The sequence below is a fragment of the Oncorhynchus tshawytscha genome, linkage group LG22 (genome assembly GCF_018296145.1).
Source record: "Oncorhynchus tshawytscha isolate Ot180627B linkage group LG22, Otsh_v2.0, whole genome shotgun sequence".
NCBI lineage: Eukaryota > Metazoa > Chordata > Actinopteri > Salmoniformes > Salmonidae > Oncorhynchus > Oncorhynchus tshawytscha.
The window spans coordinates 453,560-467,979 of NC_056450.1; the positions used below are offsets into that span (position 1 = coordinate 453,560).

The 14,420-nt window shown below is 39.2% G+C and overlaps 1 protein-coding gene across 1 annotated transcript in view; it reads right to left on the reverse strand.

Moving 5' to 3' along the window:
- Positions 1 to 4,083, reverse strand: part of LOC112221569 (espin) — a 137,302-nt gene extending 133,219 nt beyond the window's left edge. The window contains 1 exon segment of the mRNA XM_042304359.1: positions 3,035 to 4,083. Coding sequence (XP_042160293.1) covers positions 3,035 to 3,328 — 294 coding nt within the window. The 5' untranslated portion in view covers positions 3,329 to 4,083.
- Between the last annotated feature and the right edge of the window lie 10,337 nt (positions 4,084 to 14,420).

Consider the following 14,420-nt stretch of genomic DNA (forward strand, 5'->3'; position numbering starts at 1 on the left):
AAAAGCATATTTTGAAAATCTGAGATGACAGTGTTGTTAACAAAAGGCTAAGCTTGTGTTTGAATATATTTATTTCATTTCATTTGCGATTTTCATGAATAGGAAACGTTCCTTTATGGTAATGAGCTTGAGGCTATGATTACGCTCCCGGATACGGGATTGCTCGACGCTAGAGGTTAACAGGTATCTATCTAATCAATGGAATTAAAATGACGGAATCAAAAGTTAAAGGATAGGCTACAACGACCAACAGGTAGGCTGCTACTTAATATTCCGACTGTACTGCAGACTCAATTAAGCTAACATTAGCTAGTAAGGCTGCAGTGCATTCAGAATGTTAAGTTGCAACTTCTCCCAGGTTTGTACTGATTAGGGATCCAAACACATTAAGATTACACATAAAACAGTACATCATATAACATTACTACACATCTACAAAACAAACTGTATAATACCACCATTCAACAATGTGCGTGTGTGTAGAGTGCGCGTGCGAGTGTCAGTTCATGTGTCTTCACAGATCATGCTGTTCCATAAGTTGTATTTGTATCCATTTAAAAAAAATCTGATTCTACTGTTACCTGATGTGGAATAGAGTTCCATGTAGTCATGTCTCTGTGTAGTACTGTGTGCCTCCCATAGTCTGTTCTGGACTTGGAGACTGTGAAGAGACCTCTGGTGGCATGTCTTGTGGGGTATGCATGGGTGTCTGAGCTAGAGGTCGACCAATTATGATTTTTCAACGCTGATACCGATTGATGGAGGACCAAAATAGCCGGTACCGATTAATCGGCCGATTTGTATTTATTTGAAATAATGACAATTACAACAATACTGAATGAACACTTATTTTAACTTAATATATCAATATAGCCTAAAATAAAAAAAATTCAATTTGGTTTAAATAATGCAAAAACAAAGTGTTGGAGAAGAAAGTAAAAGTGCAATATGTGCTACGTAAGAAAGCTAACGTTTATGTTCCTTGCTCAGAACATGAGAACATATGAAAGCTGGTGGTTCCTTTTAAAATGAGTCTTCAATATTCCCAGGTAAGAAGTTTTAGGTTGTAGTTATTATAGGAATTATAGGACTATTTCCCTCTATACCATTTGTATTTCATTAACCTTTGACTATTGGATGTTCTTATAGGCACTTCAGTATTGCCAGTGGAACAGTAGTTCCGTCCCTCTCCTCGCTCCTCCCTGGGCTCGAACCAGAAACACAACGACAACAGCCACCCTTGAAGCAGCGTTATCCATGCTGAGTACGGGGAACAACCACTCCAAGTCTCAGAGCGAGTGACGTTTGAAATGCTATTAGCGCGCACCCCTCTAACTAGCTAGCCATTTCACATCGGTTACACGAGCCTCATCTCGGGAGTTGATAGGCTTGAAGTCATAAACAGCGCAATGCTTGACGCACAACAAAGAGCTTCTGGCAAAACACACTAAAGTGCTGTTTGAATGAATGCTTACGAGCCTGCTGCTACCTACCACCGCTCAGTCAGACTGCTCTATCAAATCATAGACTTAGTTATAACATAATAACACACAGAAATACGAGCCTTAGGTCATTAATATGGTCGAATCCGGAAACTATCTTTTCGAAAACAAGACGTTTATTCTTTCAGTTAACTACGGAACCGTTCCGTATTTTATCTAAGGGGTGGCATCCATAAGTCTAAATATTCCTGTAACATTGCACAACCTTCAATGTTATGTCATAATTACGTAAAATTCTGGCAAATTAGGCAGCCCAAACTGTTGCTTAAACCCTGACTCTGCGTGCAATGAACGCAAGAGAAGTGACAAGTTAAATCCAGGTTAGCAGGCAATATTAACCAGGTTCTTTTAGCTAAATATGGAGGTTTAAAAATATATACTTCTGTGTATTGATTTTAAGAAAGGCATTGATGTTTATGGTTAGGTACACATTGGAGCAACGATACGCACCGCATCGATTATATGCAACGCAGGACACGCTAGATAAACTAGTAATATCATCAACCATGCATAGTTAACTGGTGATTATGATTGATTGTTTTTTATAAGATAAGTTTAATGCTAGCTAGCAACTTGGCTTACTGCATTAGCGTAACAGGCAGTCTCCTCGTGGAGTGCAATGAGAGGCAGGTGGTTAGAGCGTTGGACTAGTTAACTATAAGGTTGCAAGATTGAGTCCCCCGAGCTGACAGGGTGAAAATCTGTCCTTCTGCCCCTGAATGAGGCAGTTAACCCACCGTTTCTAGGCCATCAGTGAAAATAAGAGTGTGTTCTTAACTGTCTTGCCCAGTTAAATAAAGATTAAATAAAGGTGTAAAAAATAATAACAAATAAATAACTTTTTTTCTTTTTTTAAATAAAATCGGTGTCCAAAAATACCGATTTCCGATTGTTACGACTAATCGGTCGACCTCTACTGCAAACCAACCCCAGAAATGACTTGTTAATTATACAAGGGGTCACAAGCTCACTACCCAGCAGCTCCATAAGTTCACTACAAAAATTCAACTGTTTCACATTTTATTTCAGTCACTACACAAGGTCACTACACATCGATCAGGCCATTACTTTTGCTTTACTTGGAAGAAACAGCTGCACTATCATGTCACATAAGCACACCCTTAAAAAGGATGAACACAGCAATAGCTCAATCAATCACTTTGACACATACCGTCTACTTCATTCTCTCTCTCATGGGTACCTGGGGCCTGGGGCCGTAACACTTCAAAAATCAGAGAAAGGGTTCAGACAAATAACTCTTTCTCAAGCTGTTGTAAAGCTCATATACAATTAGTCCAGCAGATATGTGACATTGTTATGCACTATAAGTATGGAACTTAGTGCCTGCTGTGGTGAGTAATGCTACACTTCCCTTTGAATGGGGCTTGGTGATAATTACAGTGTAATCACTAATAACAATCTCAGCTGGATACAGGCCTGTGATGAATTACGTGATGACTTTGGGGAACTAATCAGACCATTTAAAAAGCTACTGTACTGTATGCCTGAGGCGAGAAAATAACTTGACTCACCGCGGTATGACATCCCCCTTGAGTCAATAGCCACTGTAAACAGGCCAGGTTACCAGTGGCAGCTGCGTCGTGTGCGGGGCTGGCGCCATTATTCGCCAAACCGTTGCCCGGTAAACCCACTTCTTCCACGAGGAAACGCAGGCAAGTCAGTTTTCCAGTACGGGCTGCATGGTGGACAGGCGAGGCTCCCAAAAGGTCCTTTACTCCGCTGTTCAGTACTTTCTCCGCTAATTGCACTTTCAGAGTTTGGACATCCCCCTGCCTTGCGGCAATCAGTGTCCTTTCCACCACCATAACTGCGGCTCGACAACTCCTCCGTGTTTATAAACGCACCCTCTAAATGAGGTTAATCTCTATTTAACTCAAGAACTATTTTCTTCGCAGATAAATCATGTGTTCAGTACAGGAACATAAATGCATGTCCAGTCTTTAGAAGCATATCCTGCTGAATTGACATATCTAAATGCATCTTTAAGTAAGCCTACCCTTTGAGAACGACAAGCCTATTTATTTGGACATGTCTTTCAATGCGCATGTATTTGGTCATTTTTCTAGTTAAAAACATATTGTTTTGCTTTATATCCACAGACTTGACCAAGTACCAGTCGTGTTCGTGTAATTGATTAAATGAAGTTAAACATTATTGCGTATCGGTGATTTGTAATTGCGCACGACGATAATGTTCAACTGATGGCTACCTTGTCCTCCGCTGCCTCCAAACCATAGCTCAAACACCCGCTGCAGGGATATAACCTGGTCTTAATATCGCCTTCTTTCTTAGATATTACTCCGCTTTGAGAACGTTATCGAAGTTGTAGCCCATTGAATTAGCTACGGAGAATATTGCGCACGGCTGTCTTGGCTCATGTATCTGTGGCCGCAGATTGCGATTTGGGACTCAGCACCTGTTAAATAATCCATCAGGGGAAGATCACTCCTGCAGTAACAGGTTGGTCTCTAGAAATCGGATCAGTAGTTAAGGAGACAGTAGCCAATGTCAGGGGTGGCCAGTCCTCACAGAGAGATACTTGTTTCTCAAGGTTTTTGCACCAACCTACAGCCTTATACACTGACACTGCTAATCAAATATTAATCAGCACCTTGATTAGCAGAATCAGGTGTGTTAGAAAGGGTGAAAGGGTTGGTACCAAAACCTCCAGACCCCAGCTGGTCTGCAGGAGGAGACTTGACCACTTTTTAGTTTGTGATTGTGCTTTTTCAGTGGTCGATAAATAACATTGTAGCAAAACCTATCCACCCATATAAGCAGTGCTTTTATAAAATCACTTGGGAAGCAAGTGAATGTGGAGGCTATAAACAGGGGCTACTGGTACAGAGTCAATGTGGAGGCTATATACAGGGGGTACTGGTACAGAGTCAATGTGGAGGCTATATACAGGGGCTACTGGTACAGAGTCAATGTGGAGGCTATATATAGGGTGTGCTGATACAGAGTCAATGTGGAGGCTATATACAGGGGCTACTGGTACAGAGTCAATGTGGAGGCTATATACTGGTACAGAGTCAATGTGGAGGCTATATACAGGGGCTACTGGTACAGAGTCAATGTGGAGGCTATATACAGGGGTGCTGATGGTACAGAGTCAATGTGGAGGCTATATACAGGGGCTACTGGTACAGAGTCAATGTGGAGGCTATATACAGGGGGTACTGGTACAGAGTCAGTGTGGAGGCTATATACAGGGCTACTGGTACAGAGTCAATGTGGAGGCTATATACAGGGGGTACTGGTATAGAGTCAATGTGTGGGGGCACCTGTGTCAAGGTAATTGAGGTAATATGGACATGTAGGTAGAGTTATTAAACCCTCTGTAGTGCTTTCCAGTCGGTGGCCGAGCAGTTGCCATACCAGGCAGTGATGCAACCCGTCAGGATGCTCTCGATGGTGCAGCTGTAAAACCTTTTGAGGATCTGAGGACCCATGCCAAATCACAAGTCACAAAGAAAACAGGAGCTGCCTCCACTATTCCAGCACCATTTCAACTATAGGTCTACCGATATTATTTAAACCAAATTGAACATGTTTCATTATTTACTTGAGGCTAAATGGATTTTATTGATGTATTATATCAAGTTAAAATAAGTGTTAATTCAGTATTGTTGTAATTGTCATTATTACAAATAAATAAATAAAAATCGTCCGATTAATCGGTATCGGCCTTTTTGGTCCTCCAATAATCGGTATCGGCGTTGAAAAATCATAATTGGTCGACCTCTAATTTCAACATCATCAAATCACATATGTTTAGTCTAATACAGTCTAATACAGTGACAACTAAAAGATACCAAAAGTATCAGTTTAGTCCAATCAACGTAACCTAAATATGATTTGGCTGTCCATGGTTGTGATTTCTGTTTGTGCATGCGTTTGTGTAATGCCATCCTTTCTTTCATGTTGAGAAAATGATCTATGACTCCGTCATACAGTATGCTTTTAGTTTTTGTTGTCATAGGCTACCTGGCTGAAATGCTTGCTTGATAGCCTAACTTCCTTTCATGGGCTACGAGGACCCAGCTAGTTTACATTAGCCTACTACAGTTAGCTAGATATTGATCTTCCATCCCCTCAGGCCAGGGGCACAACAATGTATGAATTAATGGTTGGATCAGAATCACCGTCATAATCATTGGCTTGTACAGAGAATTAAGTAAAACCCACAAGTCCAAATCCCTACATCCATCCATGGCTAATTTAGGAAAGGGACACTTTTAGCTAGCTAGCCACCAGAGGACAACAACACAATGAGATGCAACAGTTACATTTTATTCTGTCATTTGATGTTTTGCTCCTGATGTGATTGGTGTGAAGCCAAATCCAAACTGGCTTTCCTTTCCTATTTTGGGGTGCGCCAGGGCCATTCACAGTTGAGCTCACTCAGTTTAGCTCAACGCTGATTGGGTATTATTAGCTTCCCTTGCATTCAATGCTACGGACGGCAAAAATGTAATAATATTTTTGACCAGACAGCATCATATAGGACTAGATGGGATACACATACAGAGGCAGAGGGGTGCTGTTTTGCTCACTCGGATGCTTTCTCCTGTGAGATACATTGTCAAAAGTATGTGGATGCCTGCTCTTCGAACATGTCATTCCAAAATCATGGGGATTAATATGGAGTTGGTCCCTCCTTTGCTGCTATAACAGCCTCCACTCTTCTGGGAAGGCTTCCACTAGATGTTGGGACATTACTGCTGGTACATGCTTCCATTCAACCACAAAAGCATTAGTGACGTGCCAACTCACTCACTGACGTCACTTGCTCTGAGACCTTGAAGTAGTAGTTCCCCTTGCTCTGCAAGGACAGCGGCTTTTGTGAAGCGATGGGTAACGATGCTTCGTGGGTGTCAGTTGTTGATGTCTGCAGAGGGTCCCTGGTTCGAGCCCAGGTAGGGACAAGGAGAGGGACGGAAGCTGCACTGTTACATGTAGCCTACCACTTCCCAGCTGAGCCGTTGTTGCTCCAAGACGTTACCACTTCACAATAACAGAACTTACAGTTGACTGGGGCAGATCTAGCAGGCCAGAAATTTTACAAACAGACTTGTTGTAAAGGTGACATCCTATGACGGTGCCACGTTGAAAGTCACTGAGCTCCAATTTTTGTGTATAGAGATTGCATGGCTGCGTTTGTTCGAATTTATACACCTGTCAGCAATGGGTGTGGCTGAAATAGCCAAATCCACTAATTTGAAGGGGTGTCCACATACTTTTGACAATGTAGTGTACATTCAGCCTATTGAATTGAAGGAAAATTATGAAACAGAGATACGAAAAAGTGATAATTTTCTGATTTTCTTGGTCAATTTTTTGGGGACGCCTGGCTTCCCTTGACATCCATCATTACACACCACTGCTTATAAGGGGTTGTCTTTCAAAGCAGTTAGTCCTATGTATATTTTAATTCCGAAATCCTTTTACATAGGAGATAGACTTTGCATTACCCAATATAATTAGTGGTTTGCATCAGGGGACACACATTAGCCAGTAGGCCAGGTAGCCCGTGCTATATCAGAAAACGTTTTAAATCATTTTTGCTCATATCAAAAACCATATCTTATTGTTGATGTAGTCCAGAAACAAAATGTATGACTTGCATCATGTAAAGGGACCCTGCAATAATATTTATTGGAAGTAGGGGTGGAGCAACACGTGGGAGAGTCGTGCGTTTTCTCATGCATTTGTAGGCCTTTTCAATATAAGGAGATGGCGCTGCAGTGGATAGCGGCTGTTTTACGGGCTCCCGACCAATTCTGAAACTTTGTGTGGGGGTTTTAATTCCTTTTAACTCCGCTTTGTTAGGAAAACGCTTGTAAGTAAGCATTTCACAGCAAAGTTTACACCTGTTGTATTCGGTGCATCTCACAAAAAAAAATTAGATATATATATATATATATATATATATATATATATATATATATATATATATATATATATATATATATATTATATATATATATTTGATTCTCCATAAGTTCAAACCCCCGAGCTGACAAGGTACAAATCTGTCGTTCTGCCCCTGAACATGCAGTTAACCCACTGTTCCTAGGCCGTCATTGAAAATAAGAATTTGTTCTTAACTGACTTGCCTGGTTAAATAAAGGTTAAAAAAAAAATGTATACCTCTGCATATGCCTCTCGGTGGTTGACTGTGATAAATTGCAATATGTTTCATCACCAGAGGGTGACAGGAAATCATCATATGTTGGACCACAGCTAACACAAGCAACCTAGCTGGGTATGCGTCAATATTGGATAAAACAACAATCTGTGAATAAGATATAGCCTTAAAGCCCCAATGCAGTCAAAATGATGTTCCTGTGTTTTATATCATATTGTACAACAGCTGATGAAACCAACACTGTTAGTTTCAGTGTTAGAAGTGTAAAAGGGAGAAAAAATGTGATCAGTGTTATTTCCTGATAGTTGCTGGTTGAAAATACAATAATATTTGGCCTTTATTTAACTAGGCAAGTCAGTTAAGAACAAATTCGTATTTTCAATGACAGCCTAGGAACAGTGGGTTAACTGCCTTGTTCAGGGGCAGAACGACAGATTTTTACCTTGTCAGCTCGGGGATTCGACCATGCAACCTTTCGGTTACTAGACCAGCGCTCTAACCACTAATTAGAGCGTTGGACTAGTAACCGCCCCAATTAACACAGGACCTTATAAGCAGCAAGCTTGCATGAGTTTCGGGTTTCCATGGTGACATCACCATGGGGTAAATTGGCTAATAGACCAATAACAAAGAGTTCCAAACCTCTCTGCCAATAACAGTTAGTTTTCCGTTTCCACCTCCCCACTCAGTCTTAGCCCTAGCAAAATTATTGCTTGAGAGATGTTTTCTTGCTAAAAAGCCATTTTTTACGATTTTAATGGACATCTATTACAGTAAAGTACTTAACTGTTACCCCAAAATGAGTTGATATTAATATAAAAACGGCTGCATTATTGGGCCTTTAAGTGAGACTTGTATGTTAGCTGCTCTTTACCCCAAAAGCATTATTGAGGTCTTATAGTTCCTAACATTTTTATAGCCTAATATAATATTTTTAGGCTATATATGATATTCTTTCAGAGACTTGAATCATATTCGTTTTGTTTAGTTCGACTTGCAAGAATCATATAATGGATTTTAATGGAATTCCAGCGCTTAAGATGATTTAACAAACGGTTTTAAGCACATAAATATGAGCATTGTTGCTGCATTTTACTTCTCATGTTATCTAGTTTATCACTTTCTGCTCAAGCACACTCTGTTGGTTGGGTCTCTATGGGTTGAGCCCCGTGCTTAACTCGTACCTCATGGGACAATCTGTTGCCATAAGCCCAATTGTTATAGACACCATGCGATTGCTTGCTAAGAGGAGGTGCTTATTAAATGCTCAGTGTGGTCAAAAACGTGATTTTCCCGTGTTTTCTATATATTTTCACACTACGAGTTTGGAATAATACTGTGAGATTGTGAAAATGAGGATAATGCCCTTTTAGTGTAAGAGCTGTTTGAAAATACTGCCTGAAGTTTCCGCCTGTTGGATGGAGGCTGTAAATGAGTTAACAGACCAATAAGAAAGAGTTACAAACCTCTCTGCTAATAACAGCTACTTTTCAGTTTTCCCTTCCCCACTCAGAGCAATCCCTGACAGTCATAGCAAAATTATTGCTTGAGAAATTGCTCTTTGTTAAGTGGCTGTTTTTGTAAAAAATAATAATATTTTTTTAAATTGAAAATAAACTCGGCAAGGTAGCCTTTTTTTACCCAGAAATGATTTGATATTGAGATTTTAAAAAACAGCTGCATTGGACCTTTAAAACCCCATGAGGGACTGACAATTAATTGATGGCACAAATAAGGAACAATAGTTTTATTGCCAGAAATAAATGGATATGTTTTGCGCAATCGTAATTATTAGTCTAAAATGTCTAGAACACATAGGCTATAAAAAAAGAGACCTAAACCTATATGCTTTATTTTATTGTTGTAGAGAACAGCTGCTGTATATAATCTACCATTTATAGCACAAACATTTCGAGTAATAAGGCTATATAGACCATATAGAGAAATGAAGCACTATAGCGCTAGACTAGTCTTTTATGGGTATTTGTTTCACGGGTCATTTTAAACGCCCCTATTACCCCAAATGTTTGGAAATCCCGATTGAATTGGAACAGGCTTTCTAACGGATTTTCAATGTGAACGTTGAAGATGACGTCTGTGAACGCGGGGGTATTCCTTGCACGCGTCTGACGTGTGACAGTTATTCAAATTGGTTGCAATTCCATTCAGAGCCAAACTGAAGGCCCGTTGTTATGGCCATCTGCTGCTTGCCTGCGCGGGAACATTCAAATCAGGAACGCTGCTTCTCCCTGGGGAACTTCAGTGACGTTTTGGTTCCAATATAGGCCTATTTTTTTCAACATTTTAGTAACCTATTGAACATTGTGAAAATTAGCAATGTAGGATATTACAAATATATTTTAATGGAAATTTAAACCAAAATTATGGGTGGAAATAGCTAAATCTATAAGACAGATCAAATAAAACAAAATAAAAAAAGATAACAAAATTGACTCGAATTAAAAACAATGACAACAATAACATGAGCAACAAATCACTGCATATTTTATACCCTGCAATTAGGCCTAGGCCTATATTGTATGTTTGTGTTTTACATTAAAATGAAAACACGTATTTACATTTTTGGCTAAATATAAACATGTTATTAAATACATTTTCCAGTGTAGGTCTACTGCAGTTACCAAATTCCTTTACTAATGGCAGTGCCTCCACACAGCCTCCGCAGAGAGAGGTTGGCCCATCTGTCCAAATGTTCAGCGGGGTGGCGCGTGCCATCAATTAACCTCGGTTGAGCAAACAGCACGCGTGCAGTTGGAGGCCTATTCATTGATTCGCTTCTTAAATCAAGAGCCTCTCATATAGAACCTTAAATTTCGATTTTGAAATCAAGCTACAAATAAATGGCTTTTAAATTCGATTTTGAAATCAAATTACAAATAAAACGGCCACTAAGTGCTCTTGTTTATTTTTTATTCAGAGTTAAATTGGGTGTTTATTGTCGTTTTTTTATGGTTCCATTTTCAACACTTTTCTTTTTAAACCTTTGTGACGCTCATTATCATCCCACCTCCAAGACGCCTACCGTTTTACATGCCTTTTGGCACAGTCCTGTGCGTCATCATCTAGTCTCTAAGGAGAGATTTATTCTCAGAAAAACCGATACCTTGACCAATTGGTCAACATATAAAATAATCTAATGTAAATATGTTCTCAAGGAAATCACAACTAAATGTTCTTATATAATTGACAAATAGGATTTATATGCATCCCAACACCATACTTTTCTGCAATCTACAAATGCCGCATTTATAACTCCAATCCATAGCGTACTATACATAAATAACCAGACAAGACACAACAACTTTAATATTTCAGCATGTGTGTGCGTATCAGTTTGGAAGGAGTAGCTACATCATGTGAAATTGTCACAATTGAATAAGACACAAACGGCAAGAGATCACTTTATTTGGTCGTCCGGTTTGATCCTCTTGAATACTTTAATGGTGAATTCTCTCTTGACATACAGACGCGTACTCACACACGTTGTGAAGCAATACCTAACTGTGTATATCTAACAGGTATACTGGGTGCAGACGTCAATCCAACGTCTATTCCACATTGGTTCAACGTAATTTTATTGAAATGACCCGTAAACAACATTGATTCAACCAGTAGTGTGCCCAGTGGAATTTCAACCAGAAACAATGTTTTTTTGTTCTCTATATGGGGTTTAAAATGACAAGGTAACACTGCAATCTACATTCATGTGGTCCTCTGTAGCTCAGTTGGTTTAGGTTGGTGCTATGGCAGGTTTGATTCCCGGGACCGCGTGACACTGTAAGCCGCTTTTTGGCATATATATATTCATAAAGACTAGTCAATTCACTTGAAGATCCATAAAGGGGCAATCTGCTGTTGCTACATCCATTTGTGGACTTGTGAATAAATGATATGTATGCCTACCTATTGATTTTTGAAAAATATTACTTATAAATGCCTCATGAGCTTAGTTCAATCATCAGAACCCAAAATATACGCTTGGTTTACTCCAATGTTGTAAACTAAGTACATTTAAACAAACACCATGTAGCCTAAAAACATGGTTAAAACTATGAGTGCCGCTTTAATGAAACATTTGATGAACCTTTTCCAAATAACTATGGGGTTTATAAATGACTGAGATTCTGACAGTTTTCCAATTATTTAAAAACAGTTAGTGAGTAAATGATTCATGCATATTTTTTACAGATCAATTATAAATATATATATATACATATATTAATTACATCTTAATGCAATCTCAACTTCCAGTTAAAATAATCTGCATAATGTGTTGTAAACTCCTTGTAGACCTAACTCTTATTTCCTCATTTTTTTGTACTAATAATGCATGTCTTTGACATATTACCATTTCATAAAGCAAAACTATCTGAGCTGTTTATTGAGATACCACATTGTTTGACTTAAACACTTTATAGTATGGTCAGTAGCTTAAGGCGAACTGTGTAATTCAAAATGCACTTATTGACACTGCATGGGTTGAACTACAATTGCGTTTCATGTTACATTAGCAGACAGATGTCGCCTATTTACTGTAGATACAAGCAATTCCAACATCCATATAACCTTGAGACAACACATTCTTTCTTAATGACAACCAACTTACCATTCCTCTGCCACACCACAGCAATGCAGTCATCCGTGAGTTGCTGGTGAGAATTTACATGGTCGAACTTTCTCACACACTTGTCCTCCATTTACAATTCACGAATGCCATTAACAACAGCACTTTATCCATGATTGAATTAACACTAACTTGACATAATATGACATTTTGACATGAGTGAACAATAGGAATATGACTAATAACAACATATTATAGAACAGACCTTCTACATTCAATAGAGTAACATTAAACGCTCTCGATATGCGTGTTACTTAATCATGCACAAGATTACATTGTATCGATACAATAGGCTACTTTCATACCAATATGATTACGATACTACTTTAATGCATTTACAAATGTACTGATAAATGCTAATGACATGAATGTTTATATGGTGCAACATAATGGACCTGCTCTGCCAATTCGAGAGTGCTTCAAATAATAAACAGTTCACACATTCGTTCAAGGAAAGCGTGCTAGTCTTTCCCAAAACAGACAGCATGTTCTGATAATACTATTTCTGATATTATTGATGAATACATACCAGAAATCGGCCTCCTTGCTTTGATGGAGCTTCGATGGAGCAGGAGCGTGGCGTTGCGCGTGGATGGCTGGAACAGTGGATTGTATTGAGCGCCCTTTTAGCGCACGAGGCTGGTGAACCAGTGTGGCTGGGGTGCTCTTTGTGGGCGGAGGCGATTGGTCCACGCCTTCTAAGGCTTGACTAAGCCCTCAGCATCAAAGCTTAATATCTGGAATATAGCCTAACCGTATGCATATTACCATATCAAAACATGTTTTATGATTTGTTTCATGTTAAACATATATAACATTACTGTTAAACGTACATATCGATGGATTATTTTACAAAATGAGCTCAATATAGTTTATTAATCCAGTTCTTTCCTTCTCACACTATTTTCAGTAAAATAATGTTATAAGGTAGACCTTCTTTTAAAGATGTGATGGCTATCATTAATATGATCATATCGTTGGATGCCCATAGCATTGAGTATTGTATTTAGTTTCAGTAGCCTATAGGTCTAATAACAATATAATGCAACATTATCAAATAGAAAGATACCTCACCCTTCATGAACTATTTGATGGTCCAATTTCCATCAAATTCTCCATAATTCATTAGATGGACCGGAGGGCCATCTGTCCTTTTGTTCCTCAGGCTCGTGTCGTTCTCGTGCCCCCCATATCTACAGGGGCCGCACAATGAAGACCCCTCAATGCACATATGAAATCGTGCATTCAAAAAACGCGCCATCGAGCCGTCTGTCCAATAACATCGACTATGTCTGATTGCAGCTTAGCCCACTTGTAATTCTGTATACCGAAAGACAATGTCCAATACATAGGATTGAAATGTGAAATACTGCATGATCTCTTTAATTTCAGTTATAGAAGCATAGGCTATAACAAGGCCATACGAGTAAAATTGTAGTCATTACTACCTAGAATAATGCAGACTACCGTGATCTCGTGTCTGATACAGGCTGGTACGTCAGAGAGACTGCTGTTGGAGGAAATTAGGAATACAGTTTGAGTCTAATGTGACGCCATAGAGCCATTCGACATGGTTTAAGGGAAAACTCAAGTTGAGGCACCAGATGTGTACCTTTTTAGCTTGGATTTTGGCTTGGGTATTTACATTTCATGTCATTGATGAAGTTCATACGCGCTTACAATCTGTCCACGCTTGGGGACTAAAGGGTGCCTTGGCCTATACTATTACATGATTTAGAAGTGAACGTTGTTTGACTTGATGGTGACATGTAAGCCAAACATATTATGCATGAATCCACAATACAACCTTTTGACTTGTTTTTCTAAGTCTCGTTAGAATGAATGCTATGAATGCTACGCATGCTATGTTTTCAGGTAGTTCGGTGGCCTACAAACTACAAAGAATATAAAGTTGTCATAAAGGCTAAATGTTTAAAAAAATACTGAGACAGTCTTTTGGGTTTGTTACATTCATCTTGTAGGTTATTGTGTGTGTCAAAAACACACTTGCGCAACCAACTGGTGCCCGAGTTACCCGGCTCGTGCAGTTCTCGTGACATTCATTACGTAGACAATACGACCCTTCATTTGGTGCTCA